Raw genomic sequence first — 27,659 nt, 5'->3', positions numbered from 1 at the left:
CCCACTAGGGGCTCCCAGAACTCTCACCTTGATGACACAATAAAAGTGCCTTTGTGGATCCGTTAGGAACTGTACTCGTTCTGGTCCAATCTGTGCTGACGTTCTGATGCGTCTATGGAGAGGAGGCGCTCCCTCCGGTGCACGGACTCCACATAGGGGATAATCAAAAGGAGGGTACTCCAATAGGGTAATATTGTATAGCCAAAGACTTTTATTAAAATTATATTTGCTTACATTAAAGTAAACGAAGTAGCGTCGAACAGCAGTAAAAAAAACAGCGTGGTTTCAATCCCCGCTACGTCACTTCCGGTCCGCGCTATTGTGTATCCGGTTACGTCCTACGCGTTACGTCATATCACATGACTTCCTCAGGGCACCGGATTGGCTATTGCCATTGTGTATTTATATAGTTAGAACAGGAAGTGTACAAATCGCCATTTTGTTGTAGACCAAATGTGTGCCAATACAGCGGCCATCATATGGAGGATGATCTCGCTGATGCTTTGTAAATAAAGTTTCCTTATGTTCAGACAAAAACGTAAAAAAAGTTCAGCCAAGAAGTTTGTTTGGAAACATCTATGTTGGTAATAATGCTGTTTTTCTAATCCGTGACCGCTCAACGTGTGATCATACGTATTGATTCTTCTCAAGATAATATAATTATACTTTTTAAAATACAAGTTACTAATGTATAAACCCCGTAATGTAGCTTACTAAAACAGGTAAAGAGATGCTAAAAAAGCAGCTAAAAGTTTTAAAATCAGTTAAAAATTTATTAATATAAAAATAAAACTAAAAATAAATATAATTTTTGTATTATAAAAAACCCCAAAATCCATATTGAAACTAAATAGTTTGATAATAAAAATCAGAAAAAATGTTAATAACATTAAGCACACCAGAAGTGATATACTGTGTTTACATAGGTAGAAATAATAAATGACTAGAAATCACTTATGAAGCAGTTTAAGTCGAATTCTATATTTAACCCTTCAGGTGCTAATGTCCTAATTTTGTGTATCCACTTAGACTCATTCTGACTGAGTGTTCTAATTTTGTGATCCCCTCTCCATGATCTGTTATATTTCTCTATGCCCCAAAATAACAGTCCCGTGGGGTCTTTGTTATGTACCAGCGCAAAGTGCTTGGATACATTATGTTTCGGACATCCTTTTATGATATTTTCAATGTGCTCTCTTAGTTCTCCCTACATACTGTAGGTTACAGGAACATTGTAAAATGTACACTACCCCTTCTGTATAGCAATTGATAAAATCTTTTATTGGGTAGGTATTTCCTGTACTCGTTGCCTTAAACTCGTGTCTTTTGCCTTGAAATTTTTTTGCATGCGTGCATGCATAACAGTATTTGCAGGGATAGAACCCTTTGCCATTGAAGAATGAAAATTTATTTTTAGGAGGTGGTTCGACCACATTTTTGACAATAATATCCCTCAGGGTGGGGGCTCTTTTATAAATAATCAGTGGTTTCTCTGGTAATATTTTTTGTAAATGTTTGTCTTCTTTTAGGATGTGCCAGTGTCTCCGAATTATTTTTTCTATGTCTTTAAATTGGACATTGAAATCCAGGATTAAACTTGGTGCTTCTGGAAATAGTTGTGCTTTCTTAGGTGTATGTATCATTTGTTTCCTATTCATTGTTTGGATCGATTGAATGTCTCTTTTGATTTGTGCTTCTTCATACCCTTTATTAACAAATCTCTGTCCAATCAGATTGGCCTGGATCTCAAAATCTATATCTTTAGTGCAGTTGCGCCTGATTCTTACGAGTTGGCCTCTCGGAATATTGTATAGCCAGGGTTTGTGGTGGCAGCTTGTTATGGGTAGGTAACTGTTTCTTGACACTTCCTTAAAATGGGTTTTAGTTATTAATGAATCTTCTTCAATAGTAATTTCTAAATCAAGAAATTCTATTTTTTTGGCATCTATGTTCCAGGTCAGCTGTATATTTCTATCATTGTTGTTTAAGTTGCATAGAAATTGTTTCAGCGATTCTCTACTTCCATTCCATATGATATCATCGATGAACCTTTTGAACAGTCCTAGTTCGCAAGGTTGATGTTTATGCACAGATTCTTCCTCCCATTGTGCCATAAAGGCATTGGCCACACTCGGCGCAAATTTTGCACCCATGGCAATACCGGTTATTTGCTTATAGTAATTTTGGTCATGCCAAAAATAATTATTTTTTAATGAGAACTCCAGACATTTGATTAAGAACTTTCTTTGTGTACATTTCAATGTACTAAATTTTCTCAGAGCCCATTTGGTTGCTTCACACGCCTGGTGGTGTTGGATAATCGAGTAGAGGGATGAGACATCTACGGTGGCCATTAGGGTCCTTCCTTGATTTCTGCTTTCTATCAAGCAGAAATCAAACGCCAACTGGAAGATACCACTACATATCAAAAATTACTTGGCAACCCTTCTAGTAAATGCAAAAAAGAATTAGAAAAAGTAGTGCACTTGGGTACAAAAAAAGACATACTAGATGCGAAGGAAGCAAGATATCTAGTTCCCGATTCACATAGGATTTCAGTATTGTATACAGTCCCCAAGATACACAAGAATCTCCAGAATCCTCCAGGAAGACCCATAGTTAATGGGATCAATTCCCTAACAGCAAGAATCGGCCAGTATATTGATTATTTTATCCAACCTGCCATTCAAAAAACAATGTTGTATGTTAGAGACACAAAACGTCCTACAACTATTAGAAGATATACCAGTCCTGGAAGGAAGGACCCTAATGGCCACCGTAGATGTCTCATCCCTCTACACAATTATCCAACACCACCAGGCGTGTGAAGCAACCAAATGGGCTCTGAGAAAATTTAGTACATTTAAATGTACACAAAGAAAGTTCTTAATCAAATGTCTGGAGTTCTCATTAAAAAATAATTATTTTTGGCATGACCAAAATTACTATAAGCAAATAACCGGTATTGCCATGGGTGCAAAATTTGCGCCGAGTGTGGCCAGTGCCTTTATGGCACAATGGGAGGAAGAATCTGTGCATAAACATCAACCTTGCGAACTAGGACTGTTCAAAAGGTTCATCGATGATATCATATGGAATGGAAGTAGAGAATCGCTGAAACAATTTCTATGCAACTTAAACAACAATGATAGAAATATACAGCTGACCTGGAACATAGATGCCAAAAAAATAGAATTTCTTGATTTAGAAATTACTATTGAAGAAGATTCATTAATAACTAAAACCCATTTTAAGGAAGTGTCAAGAAACAGTTACCTACCCATAACAAGCTGCCACCACAAACCCTGGCTATACAATATTCCAAGCGGCCAACTCGTAAGAATCAGGCGCAACTGCACTAAAGATATAGATTTTGAGATCCAGGCCAATCTGATGGGACAGAGATTTGTTAATAAAGGGTATGAAGAAGCTCAAATCAAAAGAGACATTCAATCTATCCAAACAATGAATAGGAAACAAATGATACATACACCTAAGAAAGCACAACTATTTCCAGAAGCACCAAGTTTAATCCTGGATTTCAATGTCCAATTTAAAGACATAGAAAAAATAATTCGGAGACACTGGCACATCCTAAAGGAAGACAAACATCTACAAAAAATATTACCAGAGAAACCACCGATTATTTATAAAAGAGCCCCCACCCTGAGGGATATTATTGTCAAAAATGTGGTCGAACCACCTCCTAAGAATAAATTTTCATTCTTCAATGGCAAAGGGTTCTATCCCTGCAAATACTGTTATGCATGCACGCATGCAAAAAAATTTCAAGGCAAAAGACACGAGTTTAAGGCAACGAGTACAGGAAATACCTACCCAATAAAAGATTTTATCAATTGCTATACAGAAGGGGTAGTGTACATTTTACAATGTTCCTGTAACCTACAGTATGTAGGGAGAACTAAGAGAGCACTAAAAATTAGAATTAAAGAGCACATTGAAAATATCATAAAAGGATGTCCGAAACATAGCACTTTGCGCTGGTACATAACAAAGACCCCACGGGACTGTTATTTTGGGGCATAGAGAAATATAACAGATCATGGAGAGGGGATCACAAAATTAGAACACTCAGTCAGAATGAGTCTAAGTGGATACACAAAATTAGGACATTAGCACCTGAAGGGTTAAATATAGAATTCGACTTAAACTGCTTCATAAGTGATTTCCAGTCATTTATTATTTCTACCTATGTAAACACAGTATATCACTTCTGGTGTGCTTAATGTTATTAACATTTTTTCTGATTTTTATTATCAAACTATTTAGTTTCAGTATGGATTTTGGGGTTTTTTATAATACAAAAATTATATTTATTTTTAGTTTTATTTTTATATTAATACATTTTTAACTGATTTTAAAACTTTTAGCCACTTTTTTAGCGTCTCTTTACCTGTTTTAGTAAGCTACATTTCGGGGTTTATACATTAGTAACTTGTATTTTAAAAAGTATAATTATATTAATTTGAGAAGAATCAATACGTATGATCGCACGTTGAGCGGTCACGGATTAGAAAAACAGCATTATTACCAACATAGATGTTTCCAAACATAAACTTCTTGGCTGAACTTTTTTTACGTTTTCGTCTGAACATAAGGAAACTTTATTTACAAAGCATCAGCGAGATCATCCTCCATATGATGGCCGCTGTATTGGCACACATTTGGTCTACAACAAAATGGCGATTTGTACACTTCCTGTTCTAACTATATAAATACACAATGGCAATAGCCAATCCGGTGCCCTGAGGAAGTCATGTGATAAGACGTAACGCGTAAGACGTAACCGGATACACAATAGCGCGGACCGGAAGTGACGTAGCGGGGATTGAAACCACACTGTTTTTTTTACTGCTGTTCAACGCTACTTCGTTTACTTTAATGTAAGCAAATATAATTTTAATGAAAGTCTTTGGCTATATGATATTACCCTATTGGACTCCCCTCCTTTTGATTATCCCCTATGTAGAGTCCGTGCACCGGAGGGAGCGCCTCCTCTCCATAGACGCATCAGAACGTCAGCACAGATTGGACCAGAACGAGTACAGTTCCTAACGGATCCACAAAGGCACTTTTATTGTGTCATCAAGGTGAGAGTTCTGGGAGCCCCTAGTGCAGTGGTTCTCAACTCCAGTCCTCAGGACCCACCAACAGGCCAGATTTTAAGTATTACCTTGGGGAGATGCAGACTAGAATACTGCAATCACTGAGCAGCAAATGATATCACCTGTGATGTATTTCAGTTATCTTGCAAACCTGGCCTGTTAGTGGGTCCTGAGGACCGGAGTTGAGAACCACTGCCCTAGTGGGTATCCAACACCACGAAAGTCACCAGATCTCCTATCAACACACTTGCACTTTGAAAGTCACTTTTTACTTATATATTTATTTATTTACTTCACTTGATTGATCAGCACTGAAGTCACGTTTTAATCACTTATGGACAATTATATATATAGTTATTTTTATTAATTGTGGATTTTATTTACGGAATTCAATCATCAAGTTTATTTATTCTCTCATTGTTTACTATTAGTAAGTACAATTATGCCCCGTACACACGGTCGGACTTTGTTTGGACATTCCGACAACAAAATCCTAGGATTTTTTCCGACGGATGTTGGCTCAAACTTGTCTTGCATACACACGGTCACACAAAGTTGTCGGAAAATCCGATCGTTCTAAACGCGGTGACGTAAAACACGTACGTCGGGACTATAAACGGGGCAGTGGCCAATAGCTTTCATCTCTTTATTTATTCTGAGCATGCGTGGCACTTTGTGCGTCGGATTTGTGTACACACGATCGGAATTTCCGACAACGGATTTTGTTGTCGGAAAATTTTATCTCCTGCTCTCCAACTTTGTGTGTCGGAAAATCCGATGGTAAATGTCCGATGGAGCCCACACACGGTCGGAATTTCCGACAACACGCTCCGATCGGACATTTTCCATCGGAAAATCCGACCGTGTGTACGGGGCATTAAAGGTTTTGCGCGGAATCACATACACAATTGATCTTTATTGTGCAATTTTCAGTTCATAGGTAGTGAGCGGTGTTCACTATTTTTTGATTTTGCAGCATTACACACATAATTTTACACAGTTTTATATTAGTAGCGCAGAAGTCTATCCTAGGATATCTCATGTCATGAGACAAATTTCCAGAATGAGTTATCTAAGTTTACATGCACAAAATCTTATGGCTAAATGCTTGGACAGCTGAAGCTGCCTGCAAGAGACACCTGCCTTTCCAAGGAAAACATTTGTTTGATGAGGCACTTGACCAATTCATCAGAAATCACAGGTGGGAAGGTTTTACTTCAGAGCGGAAGATCCTAAAACCCCCCTCCTCTGGAGTCCCTAGCTCCTCTAAAAGCAGAGAACCTGTCTGCTCTAACCAGGCTTTAACGCCAAAACTTAAGTTCAGCTCTTCTCTTTTGGCACAAAGGTCGCCAAGCTTTCCCAGACCCCTATTCACAATGATGGACGCCCTCACTCTGGAATGGGGGGATGTCTGGTACACCATAAGAGGGGGAAAAAAAAGCACTGCGCCAAAGATAGCATGGCAATTATTGTGGCTGGTGATGGTTATATACCAGTTCTTAAAAGTTCTAAAAAAAAGTCAAATGGGAAGAAAAAGGGGGAGAAGAGTCCACATGGGCTGCCGGTCCAAGAGCTCTTATTACTGTAAACAAAGGAGAGAAGAGACAGGCACCTCTAAGTGTAGTATCTCACAACCATTTTATTAAAAACAAGTATGCACTCACATGAGGCACGCTGCACGAAAATGGCACTCGCACCTGGCAATCGCACTGCGTTTCTGTGCAATTACTATGCAGGGAAACGCAGTGAATCTTGTGCGTTTCCCGCATCTCATCAGTGTGAACCTGGGGTTAAGGCATTGGCAGCTGCTCAAACCCATTTACAAAGATCAAAAAGAAAAAAGGTGCACGTCGCAGGGCAAAATGAGTCTCCAGCACACTTTCAAGCTAGCCATCAAAAAAACTAAACTGTCTCAACTACTTAGGTTAAAAAAAGATACTTTTGTTGCAAATACTTGCCTTAATTTTGTAACCCCTTAATTTTGTAAAGCGCTATATAAATCCTGTATAATGTGTTGAAGGCACACAGTGTTGCTAGGGGCACCTCTGTAGTGTTTCCAACTAATGGATCAAGTGTAAGCAGTGCACAGTCTAAGAGCTGACCTGCTCACATATAGACACACCACTTGCTAAATCATGAATGAACTGTAATTAACCACATTTTTCAAAAGTGGAGTTAAATTTCACTTGCCACACCTAGGCCTGATTGCTACCAGACCCGTTGACTCAATATCACTTAAATGGAAGCTATTTGATCAAATGAAGCATGCAAAAAATCTCAAAAAGCAACACATGCCACAATCTAAAGGAATTAAAGAACAGATGAGAAACAAAGTAATTGACATGTATCAGCCTGGAATAGGTTAAAAAGCAATATCTTAAGCATAGTAAACACGATGAGATCGTCTGTCTATTTTTTTTTTTGTTTTGTTTTGTTTTTTTGCATGCTAGTCTCCATATCGAAAACAAATAGGTTACTAAAGTGCGAAAATTCTCGTGCGACAGTATAAATTTTGGAAGTAATGTATTTGTATTGTATTTCCAGACGAGAACTATACTAATTAAACAAAAATTGTACGATCTGGTTTCGTACAATAAACACTTTTGTGTTTGTCCCTTTGGATAATTTGGGACGAAAGCTGTGTACGATCAGATTATCATAGATCACTTCCAAATCTGTATTTTTTGTACGATATTCTGATCGTGTGTACTACTAGGCTTTAGGTTTTGGGACTCCAGCAAACCACGGTGAGAGCCAAGAAAACTTGGAACAATGGTGAGCATTCCCAGCAGTGGCCAGACTTCCAAAATTACTCCACCACAACAACTCATCCAGTAGGTCATAAAAGAACCCAGAATAACATCTAAAGAACTGCAGGCTTCACCTGCCTCAGTTAAGGTCAGTGTTCATGATTCAACAAAAAGAAAGAAACTGAGCAAAAATGGCATCCATGCACATATTAAATTGAGGGTACCAATAATTTTGTTCAGTCCATTTTTGGAGTTTTGCGTGTAATGTGTCAGATTTGGCTTTTTTGTTTCTCCACTTTTTTGTGTCATACCAATACAAACAAAAGAAATTAGGCATTCTTATGTTTAACATTTGTAATTGCAACAATTTTCTGTGAAAAGTGGTGTATTATCTGACAGAAATGTAGGGGTGACAATAGTTTTGGCCATGACTGTATGTGTGCATATACAGTGCCTTGAAAAAGTATTTATACCCCTTGAAGTTTTCCACATTTTGTCATGTTACAACCAAAAATGTAAATTTACTTTATTGGGATTTTATGTGATAGACCAGCACAAAGTAGCACATAACTGCAAACCTACCACATAGCCATCCACCTAAACTGACAGGCCGGGCAAGGAGAACGCTCCGCCCCACCCCACCCTGCTCCCATGTCACTGGATTCGATTTATATTACGATTTTGCTGCTATCAATCTCTCCAATGCACCCCAGATGGCGGATGGAGCTGCTGGGCTCATTCTCGTCGCTGGAATTATCGGGTTCAGGTAAGAAAAAGGGGGGCTCTGGGGGCAGCTGCAGCACAGAAGGTTTTTCACCTTAATGCATAGAATGCATTAAGGTGAAAAACCTTGAGACTTTACAACTTCTTTAACACTCTCCTTGCCAGGCCTGTCAGTTTAGGTGCATGGCCATGTCTTGGTAGATTTGCAGTTGTGCCATACTCTTTCCATTTTTGGATGATGGATTGAACAGTGCTCTGTGAGATGTTCAAAGCTTGGGATATTTTTTTTTATAATTTAACCCCGCTTTAAACTTCTCCACAACTTCATTCCTGACCTGTATGGTGTGTTCCTTGGTCTTCATGATGCTGTTTGTTCGCTAAGGTTCTCTAGCAAATGTCTGAGGGCTTCAGAGAACAGCTGTATTCATACAGAGATTAAATTACACACAGGTGACCTCTATTTTCAAATTACATGACTTCTGAAGGCAGTTGGTTCCACTAGATTTTAGCTAGGGGGTATCAAAGTAAAGGGGGCTGAATACAAATGTATGCCACACTTTTCAGATATTTGTAAAAACAATTTGGAAAACCATCACATACAATCCCAGTAAAATACATGACAAAATGTGGAAAATTTCAAGGCTATGAGTACTTTTTCAAAACTGTGTGTGTGTGTTTATGTATGAAACATTTACAAAAATGTGAGGGGTGTTCTCACTTTTGTGAGATACTGTGTATGTATGTATGTATGTATATATCATACATACATACATGCGAAGGGAGGGGGATCATGCTCTGCTTCAGTATGTCAAAGTACATGTTGGCATTCATGTTTCCCTCAATGAACTGTATCTCCCCAGTGATGGCAGCACTCATGCAGCCCCAGACCATGACACTCCCACCACCATGCTTGACTGTAGGCAAAACGCACTTGTCTTTGTACTCCTCACCTGGTTGCCGCCACACACGCTTGACACCATCTGAACCAAATAAGTTTATCCTGGTCTCATCAGACCACAAGACATGGTTCCAGTAATCCATGTCCTTGGTCTGCTTGTCTTCAGAAAACTGTGGGCTTTCTTGTGCATCATCTTTAGAAGAGGCTTCCTTCAGGGACGACAGCCATGCAGACCAATTGGATGCAGTGTGCGGTATATGGTCTGAGCACTGACAGGCTGACCCTTCAAACTCTGCAGCAATCCTGGCAGCACTCATATGTCTATTTCCCTAAGACAACCTTTGGATATGACGCTGAGCACATGCACTCAACTTCTTTGGTCGACCATGGTAAGGCCTGTTCTGAGTGGAACCTGTCCTGTTCAACCGCTGTATGGTCTTGGCCACCATGCTGCAGCTCAGTTTCAGGGTCTTGGCAATCTTCTTATCACCTAGGCCATATTTATGTACAGCAACAATCCTAATTTTTCAGATCCTCAGTTCTTTGCCATGAGGTGCCATGTTGAACTTCCACTGACCAGACATTGGGGAGGGAAAATGGATAATTGGACCCCATTTGGACATTTTCACTTAGGGGTGTACTCACTTTTGTTGCCAGCGGTTTAGAGATTAATGGCTGTGTGTTTTATGGGGACAGCAAATTTACACTGTTATACAAGCTTTACAATCTCACTACTTTACATTGTAGCAAAGTGTCTTCAATGTTGTCATATGAAAAGATATAATAGAAGAAATAATAAAATATTTACAAACATGTGAGGGGTTTTTACTCACTTTTGTGAGCTACTGTGTATGTGTGTGTGTATATATATATGTGTGTGTGTGTGTGTGTGTGTGTGTGTGTGTGTGTATATATATATATATATATATATGTGTGATATTACATTATATGTATGTACTAATTGAAAATAAAAACATATTGAAAGTAAAGAAAAAAATCTAACCAGTAAAGTTAGCCCCCTTTTTTTTTAAATTTGTATAATGTGAAAGATTTTACGTTGCGAGAATCGTGATCTTTTTATTCTAAGCAAAAAAATTGTGATTCTCATTTTGGCCAGAATCGTGCAGTGTGTGTGTGTGTGTGTGTATATATATATATATATATATATATATATATATATATATATATATATATATATATATATATATATATATTATGCTTTGTCACAGCACCAACTTCAGGTAACAGATCCATGGTTTTCAATCTGGGTGAACTTTCTGTCTTTAAGCAGCAGAGTCAACCTTTCCAGCATTTTACTTGCCTCTGGAAGATTATTTATATATATATATATATATATATATATATATATATATATATATATATATATAATTTTTTTTTTTTTTCACTTGCTGTATCACCAGTCACATTCAGGGTCCATGCACCAATTGCCTTGGAAAAACGCTGCTTATGCAGGAGTTTTGTAATTTGCCTGTAGAAGCAACTCAATGTTGTTCTATGTGTTCATGCACATTAGGATGTTTGAAGGTTTATTTTAAGCTCGGTTTTTAGAGGCAGGATTAAAATCCTTTCTGGTTTTGGGTTTTTGATTGGAGTGTTCTGGCAGAAAAAACGGTAAACACTTCTAAATGCACCTAAACATGTGTAGAAAAACGCTCTATAAGAGTTGGGGTTTTTTTTCTGCCAAGAGAATTTACATTTTGTTTTAAGCCCTGTGTGCATGGAGCCTTAAAATTTCAGGGCATAATTAAATTTACGTGTCTGAGAGATGACTTCTTGGTTACATTTTGATATATCTGGTTTAAGTGTGTGTAAAACAGCACAGCGGTTACAATAGCTGCAATGATCTACATTGATATGGCTAATGAACTAAATAGTTGTTTTCATACAACAATTTAAACCGGCTTTTGAGATGGCATATTCATAAATGCACGTTAATAAAACATTGAGCCTAACTAAAGCAGGGCAAAAATTGCCAGATTTAACGTACTCTCTTCCCATATTAAAAAGATAATATTCATAGTCAACTTATTTAAAGGGAGCAAAACCACCTTTGATTTCTGGAACAAGCCAGACAATTTACTGGGTAAAATCCTTCAGGGGCCTAATGCCAGATTGTATATACCACAGATAATTTCTTTACATGGATATCTCGCATGTAGAATTGATGGGAACTTTGAGAGCACCACATCCTGGAAAAGACTATAATAATGAACATCATATAATACAAAAGGGGACTTTTGTGGTTTCACTTTAAGCTTGCAACAATTTAAAATCCATTGTTCAGTAAAACTTGTACTTGTAAATGTAAAATTCATTGCATCCTTGCAAAATATATTGTGTATGTTCAATCACCACAGAGTTAACGCATTTTGCACAAGGCTTCATCAGGAGTTTAAGGGAGCTGTTAAATAAAATGATTTGGACAAAATCATTTAAGGTGTAAACCCATATTATATATAAAATAACACATAATTACGTACAATTTCTCGTTTACATTGTTGCTATCATACAGAATAATTAACATTTTCTACAAATATAGAATATTGTGCATGTGGTGAATGCTGAGGACCCCACTGGCAGAAAAAACAAAAATCGACATGATCTTTCATTCATATTTTGAAATTGGTAGCATATAAGATCACATGACATTTTAATCTGATACAGTAACCATTTGGAGAGATCATCACATGCACAATATAATGCATTTGTCCTAAGTGTTGCTATCACACAGAATGATAAGCAATAATACATACTGGTTTAACTATATGTTGTAAGGAATAGAAATCATACTGTATGTATATACGATATTGTCCAAATCATTGTTTTTTTTAACCACACCCATGATCTCCTGTTAAAACGTATTGAGTAACAACTCGGCCCCTCTTGTCACATGAAAACGTGTTGCTTAAAAATACGTGGGTGATGTTAAATATATTTTTTTCAAGTGGTAATGTTAACTTTTTTTAATCATAAATTTTAATCCATAATTATACCAATTTAGTGGTAGGGGCTGGTTATCAGTGGTACTGTATATGTGTTAGAGCATACCATGTTAGTGGTGGTTGAACATGTGGTACATAATAAATTTGCAATATCTATTTGTTATTTTTTTATCGTACATCACGGGACACAGAGCCAAAGTAGTTACTACGTGGAGTATAGGCCACCTTCAGGTGATGGACACTGGCACGCCCTAAATTAAAAAGTGCACTCCCTATATAACCCCTCCCACTGGTGGGAATACCTCAGTTTTTTCGCCAGTGTCTTAAGGTGTTGGTCACTAGTAAAGATGTGCTGTGCTGAGCTCCACTGGAGCAATCCTTGCTGGGGCTAGCCATGCAGCCGGATCCATTCAAGGTGTCTTTTTGGCCAAATTGAATGGTACCCGGGCCTCGTGTCCGAAGAAACGAGGTCTTGCCTGTAACGCTTCTCTTTTAGAGAGCTGGACCCCGGGATCCAGTAATTTTTGGTATTAAGGCCATAAAGTTTTTACTGGCGGTGGTGCTATTACAGGTCCAGGATTGTGGGTTTCCTTGAGGATCCCCAGCTCCTGAAGGTTTAACGGAACCCACCGTGAAGGGTGAAGACTGGGTCTGTTAGTTTATCACAGAAAACCCTGCAGCAGGAAGGGTAAGTGGAGTTTTCTAAGAATTTTTTAAAATTTTCTTATGAATGTCTCCTTTGAATGTAAATGTTGTCATGCCTGTGTGTCACCACTGGGAGCTGTATTGAGCACTTACCGTCTCATGCTTCTCAGAGAGCCCACGCTGTGTCTTGGAAGCTGCAGATTCTTCTCCCCACCAGACGCCCCCTGTGCTGGTTTTCTTCCCCTCTTTGGGGAAAAAAGTGTTGCAAGTTTTTTTTTGTTTTTTTTTTTGTTTTTTTGTAGAGGCACGCCGCTCAGCGGCTTCCAGACCCCATAGGATCAGGAACCCGTGCTTACGCGGGAAAAAGCTTTTTAAAAAAAAAAAAAAGAGGAGAGGGGCCGTAGATGAGGAGGGGGGGGGGGGCTTAGCGTGGCGTTGGCATCCTCCAACGTCCAGCACATGAAGGTATGTTTTTTAAAAGGCACCATTGTGCTGTTGCAAGCTGCGGAGGGACACAAGAGCAAGGTAAAACAGATGTTTTGTTTGCATATAGGAGTTTGGTGACACAGGCATTCCTTTGACACATTTACTACTGCATCAGGCTGAGCATTAATAGCAGTGACAGAGCTGGACTATTGCTCAAGCAGTGGATCCATTCCTTCTGATAGTACCTCTGCTTTGCGCATCAGGCTATGGCAGAAGGGGGGTGAAAAACACTTCAAAAAGGGCTCTAGAAAGACTTTACAGTCACACGGAAGCCTAGATCCATCCCAGTAAAGATGGCATCCTCCCCTGAGAGTAATATGGCTGGTCAGAGTGAGCCATCAGAAGAGGCAAGTGTTGCAGCTGCTCTTAACACTGCAGCCCCTGTGTATATTACTAAGGAGGCTTTTTCTTCAACCATTTTTAGCTTGAAGCAAAAATTGATGCTTAATCGCATCCCAGAGTGGGACTAAGGTAGCAGGTTCCTGTCCATTGCTCAGGACCCTCTTGCTGTGGAACAAGGAGCGAGAGATGACAATTTTCTCCCAAAGGACCAGGAAGAGGCTGATGTCTATTCTTCCGTAGAACCTAATACGGAAGTATCAGGTTCACAGGAAAGGTTGTTGGTACAGTCTCTCACTGAATTGGTCTGCTTCACATTTTTTCTGCTAGTAATGCAGTCGATGAGCCCACTTCTGGTTTGAGGACACCAAAAAGCCTCCCCAATCTGTGCATGCTTTCCCTATCCATTCATGGCTAAGAAAGCTTATTCTGAGTGAGAGCACCCAGATAGTTGTTTTTTTTTTTTTTTTTCTCCGAAAAAAGTTTTTCAATGCTTTATCCTATGGAGGAAAAGTTTTATAAGAAATGGGGAATTCCAGCAATTGACGCTGCTATAGCCTCTGTGATCAAAAACCTGACTTGTCCAGTGGACAATGCTTATTTGCTAAAGGATCCAACAGATAAAAAGTTGGAGTTCGTTTCTTTCGCTCGCAGGTTCAGTCGTTCAACTGGCGCTGGCAGCGATCGGAGTATCTCAGTCCTTATAAGACCAGTTTATAGAGGTACTCAAAGTTATTCCTGATCAGCAGGCCCAGGATTTGGCCGGGATATCAGAAGCGTTGTGTTCTACAGTAAACGCTATGAAAGATTCTATTCTCCAGGCTTCACGGCTCTGGTAGGGCTGGTACATGTGTGTAGAATCCTATGGTTGAAAAATTGCTCAGCTGAAGCGCTATGCAAAAAGCTCTTGACCAGTTTCCCTTTTCATGGTGAACGGTTATTTGGAGACGATCTGGATAAGTATATCTAAAGGATTTCTAATGGGGAAAGTTCCCTTTTACCGGTTAAGAAGAAGTTTATGCATTTTTTTTCTTTTAAACTTCTTCTCCAGTGCCGGGGGCATCAGCCTCCAGGCAGTCAGGACGGCCTTCACCGTCGGGTTCAAGAGGTAAACCTCAGGGTCAGTCCCAGGGCCAAAGAGGACCTGGGGGAGGAAACCCACAAAACAAAATATTAAAGCCTCCTTATGAAGGGGCGCCCCCACTCGAGTGGGGGGAAAGCTTCTACAGTTTTCAAGGGTCTGGCAGGAACAATGTCAAGACAGATGGGTGGCTTCCTCAATTTCTCTAGGTTACAAACTAGAGTTCCGAGAGTTCCCGTCACCTTGTTTTCTCAGATGAAACGTTCCCGGAGATCCAGTGAAAAAGAAGTCTCTTTCTAGCTTTGGACATCTCTTGTCTCAAAGAGTGATATTGGTGGTCCCCTTGGAAGAGCCAAGGTTTAGGGTTTTATTCAAACCTATTCATGGTTCCAAAACCAAACAGGGATGTCAGACCCATTTTAGATCTCAAACATCTAAACCGTTTTTGGATATCCATTCTTTTCACATGGAGTCAATCCAATCAGTAGTCTCCATCCTACAAGGGGGAGAACTTCTGGCGTCAATCGACATCAAGGATGCTTATCTCTATGTGCTAATTTTCCCCGCTCACCAGAAATTTCTATGCTTCGAGGTAGAAAATCTTCATTTTCAGTTTGTAGCTCTGCCTTTCGGTCTAGCTACTGCACCTCAAGTGTTTACAAAGGTCCTGGCTCCTCCTTTAGCCAGGTTAAGGGCTCAAGGTATAGCAATACTAGCCTATTTAAATGAACTTCTCTTGATAGATCAATCGGTAGCCCGCTTAATCCAAAACTTGGTCACCGCAGTCTGCTACCTAGAATACCTAAGTTGGATTCTCAACCTAGAGAAATCCTCCTTAAAGCGGGGTTCCACCCAAATTTTGAACATTATCTTTATGCATTCTCTTCCTTGCCTAGATGCTGACATGCTGTGTAAAAAAATTTAAATCGCCGTAATTACCTTTTTTTTTTTTCTAATCTTCTTAGCACTTCCTGGTTTTCTTCCCATGGGAGTAGGCGTGTTTCTAGCCTCTCCCAGACCTCCCACAGTCCCCTCGGAGCTAGTCTCTGGCTTCCCAGCATGCATTGTGCAACAGCGTCATCACAACATCTCGGTGAATGCTGGGAGCACAGCATTCACCGCATCCAGGAAATACATGCTTGTGGGTATCAAATGCCCACAATGAAGATGGAAACCGCCTTCAGTGAATTTTATAAGTTATTCTTTACAACGAAATCGGACACAGGTGGACTTATTACACACAACATGTGAGTAGATAATCATGAGAAGTAAAGTTTGTGAATGAACTCAAAAAAAAAAAACGATAGATAGGTGGACCCCCGCTTTAAAACCATCAAGGAAATTGCAGTACTTAGGGTTGATCATAGATACAGCTCAGAAGAGGGTGTTTTTTTCCCCAGGAAAGGATCAGTTCCATAAGGGAACTGATTCAGTTGATTAAAACAAAGAAGAATCCTTCTATTCGACTTTGCATGAAGTTGTTGGGAACGATGGTGGCTTTTTCGAGGCCATTCCTTATGCACAGTTTCATTCAAGACTGCTGCAAAACAGTATCCTGTCAACTTGGAACAAGAAGGTCCAAGCTCTGGACTTCCCAATGTGTTTAGCCCCCAAAGTGTGTTAGAGCCTCAATTGATGGTTGATATCCAATTATCTTCAAAAAGGAAAATCCTTCCTACCAGTTACCTGGACGGTGGTAACAGATGCCTGCCTTCTGGGCTGAGGCGCATTCTTGGAGAAGCATCTGTCCAAAGGAAATGGTCCAAATCAGAGATGACCTTGCCCATCAATATTCTAGAGCAGGGGTCTTCAAACTGTGGCCCTCCAGGTGTTCAGGAACTACAATTCCCATCATGCCTAGTCATGTCTGTGAATGTCAGAGTTTTACAATGCCTCATGGGATGTGTAGTTCTGCAACAGCTGGAGGGCCGTAGTTTGAGGATCCCTGTTCTAGAGGTTCGGGTAGTACGCCTGGCCCTCGAGGCCTGGACGCTCAAACTTCAGGATTGTCCTGTCAGGATCCAATCCTTCAGTGCCACAGCTGTGCCCTATATCATTTACCAAGGGGGCACGAGAAGTCGTGCGGCCCAGAAAGAGGTGAATCATATTCTATCTTGGGCAGAAAACGGCATTCCTTGCCTATCAGCAATTTTCATTCCAGGGATAGAGAATTGGCAGGCGGACTACTTAAGTCGCCAACAATTGTTCCTGGGAGAATGGTCCCTTCACCCTGACATCTTTCTGTCAATAAGCCAAAGATGCGTAGTTCCTGATGTGGATCTGTTTGCGTCCAGTTTCAACAACAAGATCGACAACTTTATGTCGAGGACAAGGGATCCGATGGCATATGGAACAGGTGCCTTTGTTTTTTCTGTGGGATCCGTTTTTCACTGATCTATGCGTTCCCTCCTTTTCTCCTGCTTCCACACCTTCTGGCAGGTTCAAGCAAGAAGGGAAGACGGTGATGCTTGTGGCCCAGGAGATTTTGGTTTGCCAAGATCGTAATGATGGCGGTAGGGGACCCTTGAACCCTACCACTATGGCCAGACCTTCTCTCGCAAGGTCCGGTATTCCATCCTACCTTACAAACGCTAAATTTAGCGGTTTGGCTATTGAGACCCACATTCTGAAAGTTTGTGGGCTGTTAGCTTCAGTAGTTTCTACTTAATGCTAGGTTAATGCTAGGAGGCCAGCCTTCAGAATCGTATACTATAGAATCTGGAAGGCATATGTCTCCTGGTGTGAATCCAGGGGTTGGCACCCCACGAAATATGTCATAGGTAGGATCCTTGAATTCCTACAGATAGGATTAGAAATGAAGCTGGCCTTGAGTAATATCAAAGGCCAGATGTCAGCCTTATCGTTCTTTCTTTTCAACAACCACTTGCTTCTCACTCTCTGGTTCGTAACTTTATTCAGGGGTAACTCAGATTAAATCCTCCAGTTTGGTCACCCCTGAACCCTGGGGACTTAATTTTAGTCCTGTCAGCTTACAGAAGCAGCCTTTTGATCTAATACGAGATATTCCCTTGGTCCTCTTGACAGGGGAAAAATAATTTTCTTGGTTGCCATATCTTTTGCAAGACGAGTATCAGAGTTGGCTGCTCTTTCTTGTAAAGAGCCATATTGTTCATAAGGATGAGGTTGTGTTGCGACCTCATCCTGAATTCCTACCGAAGGTAATATTGGGTTTTCATTTAAACCAGGATATTGTTCTGCCTTCATTTTTTTCCAGAACCTCGTTTTCTGTGGAGGAAAGGCCACTACATTCTCGATGTGGTGAGAGAGTGGTCAAGGTCTATTGAAAGTGACCACTCAGATTTGTAAAACAGATGTTTTGTTTGTGTTGCCAGACGGTTCTAAAAGAGGACAGCATCAAATCTACTATTTCTAAATGGCTTCGTCAAGTGATTTTCAAGCTTATGGTTTAAAGAGGAAAATTCCTCCTTTTCATATTAAAGTGCACTCCACCAGGGCTGTTGGTGCTTCTTGGGCAGTGCATCACAAATCCTCCATGGCTCAGATCTGCAAGGCCGCAACTTGGTCTTCAGTCCATACATTACCAGATTATATCAAGCAGATGTAAAAGGCATGAGGATATCTCCTTTGGGCGCAGTGTACTGCAGGCTGCGTTATAAGTCCTCTAGTCTCTTGGTGCCCTACTTTGTTGTGTTTCCCTCCCTTCAGTTAGCATTGCTATGGGACATCTCACATAGTAACTACTATGGCTCTGTGTCCCATGATGTACGATAAGAAAATAGGATTTTTATAATAGCTTACCTGTAAAATCCTTTTCTTTGAAGTACATCCGGGGACACAGAGGTCCCTTCCTTCTTGGTATACACGTGTATTGCTTTGCTACAAAACTGAGGTACTCCCACCAGTGGGAGGGGTTATATAGGGAGTGCACTTTTTAATTTAGGGTGTGCCAGTGACCAAGGTGGCCTATAACCCACATAGTAACTACTATGGCTCTGTGTCCCGTGATGTACTTCAAAGTACATTTTTTTCACAATTCTTAATTTTAAATGTTACTAATCTGTAGCCACTTCAATACCAGGCACTTAGACACCTTCCCGCCCAGGCCAATTTTCAGCTTTCAGCGCTGTCGCAATTTGAATGACAATTGCGTGGTCATGCTACACTGTACTCAAACAATTTTTTTATCATTTTGTTCCCACAAATAGAGCTTTCTTTTGGTGGTATTTGATCACCTCTGCGGTTTTTATTTTTTGCGCAACAAATAAAAAAAGACCGAAAATTTTGAAAAAAAAAAGTTTTCTTTTTTGTTTCTGTTAAAAATTTTTGTAAAGAAGTACGTTTTCTTCAATGGCGGGCACTGATATGGCTGCACTGCCGGGCACTGATATGGCTGCTCTGCCGGGTACTTATGGGTGGCACCGATGGACACTGGTGGCACTGATGCCCCTAAGGGTGGCATTGCTGGGCATCACTGCAATATAATGGTGCCAATCAGTGCCCATTTGTGGGCACTGGCACAGATTGGGCACTGACTGGGCACTTGTGGATGGCCATGGGGTACATACCTGGCCATCCACATGTTGCGCCCTTCCCTGGTGGTCCTAGTGGCGATCCCTGGTGGTCCAGTGTGGTCATCTGAGGGGGGCTGTCCCCCTGTCAGGAGAGCTGCCGATCGGCTCTCCTCTGCTCGGGTCTGTCAGACGCGAGTGAGGAAAAGCCAATCAACGGCTCTTCCTATTGACATTGTGATCAGCCGTGATTGGACGCGGCTGATCACATGGTAAAGAGCCCCCAGCAGAGGCGGAGCGGTGTGTCAGACTAACACACCGCTCCACCGATCGCCACGATGCGTGCCCCCGCGGATGCGCGGTGGCATGTTATCCTGCTGGACGTCATGACGCCCAGTCAGGATAACTGAACCACCGCCTGGCCGTCATCTGCTATGGGCCGGGTGGGAAGTGGTTAATTAGTGTAAGGTAGCAACTGGTTTGTAAATTTCAATCTATACTATAAAGCCTCTCTGCCCAAATCTCCCAACTGGCGTTACCACAAAAAAAAAAGATGGGTGAGAAGCAAGAGGCCACACTCTCTCCTGGGCTATCCCTGGTTCCATCTGCCATAAATTAGGAAACCTTCTAATATTAATGTAACTGTGTCCCCAGTACGACATTTCTCCCTTAAACCACTCATCTTACATCATGAGGGACTCTGATTTTGCATAACAAAGTGAAATCCAGAGTCCTAGACTTTCTATCCTCATCTCGATGGCTCATGCAAGAGGAAAATGGAGCCCTAACAGACTAGAGATGAGCTCAGGCTATTCTGGGGCGCTATTGAAGCCAACAGCCAGTCATAGGTGGTAGAAATGGGCTGACCACCCCCCTGTTCGGTTTGCACCAGAACTCCTGAACAGAGAAGAAGTTCTGACCCGAACGGTGAACCCTATTGAAATCTATGGGAGCTGAACTTGATAAAGCAATAAATTGCCAACAATAGAAAAATATTAGAATAACAGTGTGGAGTCCCCCCCCTGTCTAGATTTTAAGGGGAACCCCACGGCAAAGTTTACCCCCCCCCCCAAATCCATACCAGACATTTATTCGAACACACAGCCTGGCAGGACAGGAAAGATGGAGGATGGGTGTCTTCCCCACACCCCTGGGCTGTGGTTGTGGGGATCTGTGGGCAGAGGGCTTATGTGAAGGATTATGGGGTTCATAGTACCCCCATTTACCAAAAAGTAATAGTTTTTGACAATCCCTTTATTAACCACTTCAATACAGGGCACTTATACACCCTTCCTGCCCAGACCAATTTTCAGCCTTTAAAGCTCTTGCATTTTGAATGGCAATTACTCAGTCATGCAACACTGTACCCAAACATAATTTTTTTCACACAAATAGAACTTTCTTTTGGTGGCATTTAATCACCACTGGGTTTTTAATTTTTTGTGACATAAGTGAAAAAGCGAAAATTAAAAAAAAAACAAAAAACTTTATTTTGCAAATAAGTAATTTTTGTTCATAAATTTGGGCCAAAGTGGTACACTGCTACATATCTTTGGTAAAAATAACCCAAATATGTGTATATTATTTGGTCTGTGTGAAAATTTATAGAGGCTACAACCTATGGTGCAAATCATTGAAAATTGATCACACTTGGTGTACTGACGGCCTATCTCTTGAGGCCCTGAAATGTCAGGAAAGTACGAATACCCACCAAAATGTCCCCTTTTTGAAAAGGTATTTAGTAAGAGGCATGGTGAGTTTTTTGAAGTTGTAATTTTTTCCCACAATTCTTGGGAAAATGGAAAATGAAGAAATTACTATTTTTTTTTTTTTTACACAAAATTATCATAAAAAGTTATTTCTCACACACAGCATATGCATTCTTCCAATTACACCCCAAAATACATTCTGCTACTTGACCCGAGCATCGCGATACTACATGTGAGACTTTTTCACAGCCTGGCCACATAGAGAGGTCCAACATGCAGGGAGCGCCATCAGGCATTCTAGTAGCCTAAATTACACATCTAATTTCCTAACGACCTATCACACTTTTGAAGGCCCTGGAGAACCGGGACAATGGAATTACCCAAAAAATTACCTCATTTTGGAAAGCAAACACCCCAACATATATTCTATGAGCCATAATGAGTCTTTTGAATGGTTAATTTTTTTCCCAGAAGTCTTCAAAAAACGTGGAAAGAAAATAAACTTATTTTTTATTTATTTATTTTTTTACATCAAGGTGGTCAATTTATAAGGGCCTGTTCACACCATAGAAATGCAGTCCGAATGCGTTTCAGATGCTATTCTGCATGCGCATTTTTGATGCGTTCCAGCTTTTGGTGCATTTTTGATGCAGTCCAGTGCTCCCCCCCCCTTCTCTTTTTTTTCTTAACCTTAAATAAGGACAAGTGTGTTGCAGTGCGATTTAGGGGCATTCCAGTGCATTTCTGATGCGTTTTACAGAGTTCCAGTACAGTCCAGTGCAGAAAAAATGCAGCATGTTCTACTTTTTTTTTTTCTGGAACTGGAACGCACTGGAACTGCAAGCACTGGTGTGAACTATGCTATTGAAAACCATATCACCTACTTTCCATGCGTTTTTGGGGCCAGTTCACATCATAGAAACGCAGTCCGGATGCATTCCAGGTGCTTTTCTGCATGCGCCTTTTTGATGCGTTCCAGTGTGTTTTTGATGCAGTCCAGTGCTTCCCCCCTCTTTTTCTTAACCTTAAATAAGGACAAGTGTGTTGCAGTGCATTTAGGTGTGTTCCAGTGCCTTTTTGATACGTTTTTCAGCGTTCCAGTACAGTCCAGTGCAGAAAAAATGCAGCATGCTCTACTTTTTTTTCTGGAGCGGCAAGCACTGGTGTGAACTATGCCATTTAAAATATAACCTAATTTCCATGTGTTTTTGATGCAGAAAAAAAATGCACTGGACTGCATGTGGTGTGAACTGGGTCCTAAGATATTTCTAACACACAGCATATACATAGCAAAATTTACACCCCAAAATACATTCTGCTACTTGTCCCAAGTATGGCGATACCATGTGTGGGACTTTTTAACAAACTGGCCACATAGAGAGGCCCAACATGCAGGGAGCACCATCAGGTGTTCTAGGAGCATAAATTACACGTACAATTTCCTAACAATCTAATACATTTTTGAAGGCCCTGGAGCACCAGGACAGTGGAATTAACCACAGAATGACCCTATTTTGGAAAGAAAAGACCCTAATGTATAATCTGAGGCATTATGAGTCATTTGAATGTTTGTGTAAAAAAAAAAAAAGTTGCCAATTTATTAAATTTTTTTAACCCATAGCATGTACATAGCAAAAATGACACCCCAAAAAATATTCTTCCACTCTTGAGTATGGCGATACCACATATGTGAGACTTTTACACAGCCCAGCCACATAGAGAGGTCCAACATGCAGGGAGCACCATCAAGTGTTCTAGGAGAATAAATTACGCATTAGTTTCCTGACTACCTATCACACTTTTGAAGGTCCTGGAGCACCAGGACAATGAAATTACCCACAAAATGACCCATTCTGAAAACACCCCAACTGGTGACCGGTACCCGGGGTACTCTGATGAGCTGGAGATAGGTCCTCGGGTACTCTGATGGGCTGGTGGCAGGTACTCGGGTACTCTGATGGGCTTGTGACAGGTACTTTGTAACGCTGCCTGATTAATTGTTAAGAATCGAAATCACTATCTTTTCATTCTTTCATCAAAGGAAAGCGTAGCGCAGCGGTCTTTCAAACGCATTTTTTTTTTTTTTTAAATACAGTTTAATTAATTAAAAAAAAAACAGTAAAGTTAGCCCATTTTTTTTTTTTTTTTGTTTAATGTGAAAGAAGATGTTACACCGCAAGAATCGTGAACTTTATTCTAAGCAAAAAAATTGTGATTCTCATTTTAGCTGTGTCTGAGGGACACGCCTCATCCCCAGTCACCACGCCGCATGCCCCCGGAGACAATCACGAGCAGGATACTTGTGACCGGCTGTGATTGGACACAGCCGGTCATGTGGTAAAGAGCCAATTTTATTGGCTCTTTACCCTGATTGGGGAGGGGCTGTGTACCGAACGACACACCTGATTGCCGCGCTGCAGGGCCCCCGGGGGCCCGCAGTAGCCTACGGGAACATGAGGCAGTCATATGATGTCCACCTGGGATGGCAGGGTGTTTTTGCGGACGTCATTTGACAATGGCCCGGTAGGGAAGTGGTTAATAAATAAAAAAAAAATGTCCCTCAATTTAGATCCATCATTAATCATGATGATACCCGCCGACCCGAAAAAGAAAATGATCTGCTGTCAAGGCACCGCTGATCCCGAAAAAAAAAAAAAAAAAAAAAAAAAAAAGGCTCTGCCCATAATGAAGACAAACCGCCGAAAGGCTGGCTTGCTGTTTGACAGTTCTTATATGGGTAAGGGCAGAGCCACCGAGCAACGTCACCTGGTGGCACTGCCCCTTTGTGACATCACCGACCCAGCATGCTCACTGCCCCTTCCCTCCCTTTCCTGACCAGCCAGGCTGCATGCTCAGATAAGGGTATAGTATAGAATTTTTTTTTTTTTTTTCAGTTCCCCTTAAAATCCATACCAAACCCAAGGGTCTGGTATGGATTGGGGGGGGGGGGGGGGGGACCCCATGCTGTTGTTTGTTTTTTTTTTTTTTGTTTTTTTTTTTTTAGTTTAGTTATTATTATTTTTTACTATTTTTACTGGTAAATTTTTTATTTTTATTCAGCTGTCAGCGGGGAAGCCATTTGATCAAACAGAGCAAACAGCCAATGTTCGTCCAACACTAATAGGGAGGTATTCCCTGCAGCTGCACATATGCAGTAAAAGTATATGCATGGAGCAGGAAATGCCTCCACCTCCTATGGTTTGCTGTCTGCTTTGACAGCTTACCAGCAGGATGTCCGAACATGCCTGCTCATCGTTGTAACAGACCCACCACTACAGTTGATACCAACTCTGCCCTTTTTTTGTCTTCCATTCCAGAAAAGATCTAAATTAAACTCTCACCCCCCTTTGTGAACATGTGCAGATTTTTATAACCTGTTCATTCTTTAATATACAAAAACTAAACACTCTCCCAGAAGGATTTTACCCCACTGTACATCATGGGGAAAAGATTTTACCAACAAAATTCACACCAGGACAACAATGTTTTTTCTTTGCAAACACTCAATAGCAAATTTAAGGAATGGTGATACAAAATCGTTTCCCACTGGTACAGCATCCCCACTACACTGTAAACATTTTACCAACTGATGCTAGAGGCTTGTTGGGGTTTTAAGAATAGTTAAGGGACCATGATGCTCTTTTTCTGGGAGCATTAACTATTCTAATCTTTCTGGAACTTCCCAAAAGTAATTATTCACTGTACTACGGCCATTAATGTGGAAGAGATCCCTGATTTGTTACCTCCTCCAACTTAACGATATAAAGATATTTAAATAAAATTGCTACTGTTGAGTGTGTCCAGGACCTCTATAGCAACACTGTGGAAACTAGTAATTCTACATACCATGTCCTTACTGGTTTGCTAAAGTGCAGGATAGCATGCTTAAAAACACAAAAGACAAATTCAGTTCCACATCAGGACCCAGGTGATCCTTATGTAGACCATGACAGTTGCTGAATGGAAATTGATTTGATATTGTAAGGAATGTCATTTTTTACTTTTTCTGCTATACAATATTGTGGTGATTTTATTTATCAAACATTTGAGCATTTCTTACTATGTTAATGTATCCTCTAATAAAATTATGCACAGGTACAAAATCTATGCAAGATGGCTGGGGAGAGAGTGAAGCACCGGTGACAGGGACACGTCACAGCAGTTGGGATGAGGAAGAAGAGGGTGGTGTCTGGAACAGTGCAGGATCTCAGGGAAGTGGCTCCTCCCACAACTCAGCAGGGTGGGGCCAAGGAGGAAAGAAACCACAGATTAAGGTAAATCATTGAAATTATAAAAGTTGGAGTCACATATTTTCTCAAGAGGTATTATCCAAAAGACTATACATACAAAGTGCTCCTAAACGAGCAAAACCAAGGTACTTTAAATGTACCTCAATTTATCCCATATTTATCATTAAAAATATTATTGTACAATCCATAGAGTATACAATAAGAAACATAATGAAGACATCAAGAATAATTTGAATTTATTTTTAGGCTGTATTCACATGTAGGTGTCGTGTGAAAGTAGGTGTTAGGTACCAGAGTACTTACTGATAATTGCCATATCTATAACCATCTTGGTTGCATGTCACTACTTTGTACATATCACTGTTATAAGCATATCTAAACCCCAAAACAAATGTATTAACTATTGCAGTGTACCACTTGATGATCCTGCCAGTAATACACTTACTGTAATAATGTATAATGCTTACTCATTGTACTGTTTTTATGGGTGAGCAGCAATGTCACCTAAGGACAGGAATATTATTATTATTATTATACAGAATTTATATAGCGCCAACAGTTTGCGCACCTTTTTACAATATAAAGGGAGACAATACGCCAACAGTACAATTCAGTACAAGAGGGTTTGACGGCCCCTGCTCCTGCAAGCTTACAATTTAAGAGGGAGGGGCTGATGAAACAAAAGGTAGTGACTGTGAGGGATGAGCTGATGAGGGAAGTAGAAGATTCGGTTGTAAGCTGAAGGCAGGATAGGCCTCCCTGAAGAGATGAGTTTTTGGGGATCACTTAAAAGTAGACAGAGTAGAAGATAACCGGACAGATTGAGGCAGTGAGTTCCAGAGGATGGGAGAGGCTCTGAATAAGTTCTGGAGACGAGCATGGGAGGAGGAGACAAGGGAGCTAGAGAGCAGAAAGTCTTGGGAGGAGCTGAGAGGACGTTTTGGGTGATAATTGGAGATAAGATTGGTGATGTAGCTCGGGGAAGAATTGTAAATGGCTTTGTATGTTATTGTTAGTGTTTTGAATTATACTCGTTTGGCAATGGGAAGCCAGTGGAGCAATTGGCAGAGAGGTGTGGCGGACACTGAATGGTTGGTAAGGTGGATGAGTCTGGCAGCGGCATTCATGATAGACTGAAGAGGGGATAGCTTGCGGAGAGGTAGGCCAATGAGGAGGGATTTACAATAGTCAAGGCGAGAGATAACAAGGGAGTTGAGTTAAGGTGCTTTAGTGGTGTCAACGGTTAGAAAGGGGCGTATTTTGGAGATGTTTTGGAGGGGAAGTCTGCAATATTTGGACAGTGATTGCATTTGGGGTTGAAAGGACAGGTCAGATTCCAGGATTACACCTAGCACCCTGGCATGAGGGGAGGGACTGATGGTTGTAATATTAATCTTGATGGAGAAGTGAGGTGGGGGGGAGGGGGGGTGACATCCATGCTGACATATCAGTTAGTAATTGTTCTGGATATTTTATAGATGGGCAACTACTACACTCATATTGATTTAGTAGTTCCAAATTGATAACTACTGCCGTAGGGTACAGACACACAAGATACACCCAGCATCTTTCCAAATAACTGTTCTGTTTTTATTATGATGCAATTGAAGGTTTTTATACACATGATTACGTAGGTATCACATTAATATTACAATTGTACTTTTATGGTAACAAGGGGCATAATATAGGCAGGCTAATTCTAATCAGGACTCGAAAGAATGCAAATATGTAAAGAAAACATTATTAGTACCGAGCGCAGTGTGCAATATATACAAAATAGAATACAATTATATACAGAACTTAAAAATTTCCTTTACAGTAATGCAAGATGAGACTGAAGGAGTGAGGTGAGGAGTAGAGAGATTTGTGTGCCGTCAGCATAGAGGTGATACTGGAAGCCCTGGGAGTTTATTACCTGACCAAGGGAGGAGGTATAAATGGAGAAGAGGTCCAAGGACAGAACCTTGAGGTACTCCTAAAGAAAGAGGAGGTGGAGAGGAGTAAACCTAATTATAGGTCACACTGAATGAGCGCTGTGATAGGTAGGAGGAGAGCCAGGAGAGAGCAGAGTCTTGAAGGCCAAGAGAGCAGAGTTTTTTCTGAGGAGGGGATGGTCAACAGTATCAAAGGCTGCAGAGAGATCAAGTAGTATGAGTATGGAGTAGTGGCCATTGGGTTTTGCAGTTAGTAGGTCATTAG

At 40.7% G+C, this 27,659-nt stretch overlaps 1 protein-coding gene across 1 annotated transcript in view; it reads left to right on the top strand.

Moving 5' to 3' along the window:
• Nucleotides 1-27,659, top strand: part of TNRC6B (trinucleotide repeat containing adaptor 6B) — an 814,361-nt gene that overhangs the window by 414,139 nt on the left and 372,563 nt on the right. The window contains 1 exon segment of the mRNA XM_073592654.1: nucleotides 25,306-25,484. Within this exon segment, the coding sequence (XP_073448755.1) occupies nucleotides 25,306-25,484 (179 nt within the window).

The sequence above is a fragment of the Aquarana catesbeiana genome, linkage group LG07, assembly GCF_042186555.1.
Source record: "Aquarana catesbeiana isolate 2022-GZ linkage group LG07, ASM4218655v1, whole genome shotgun sequence".
In the NCBI taxonomy this organism is placed as follows: Eukaryota; Metazoa; Chordata; class Amphibia; order Anura; family Ranidae; genus Aquarana; species Aquarana catesbeiana.
Note: the sequence above shows the minus strand (reverse complement) of the source record. Positions and strands in the feature narration are given on the sequence as shown.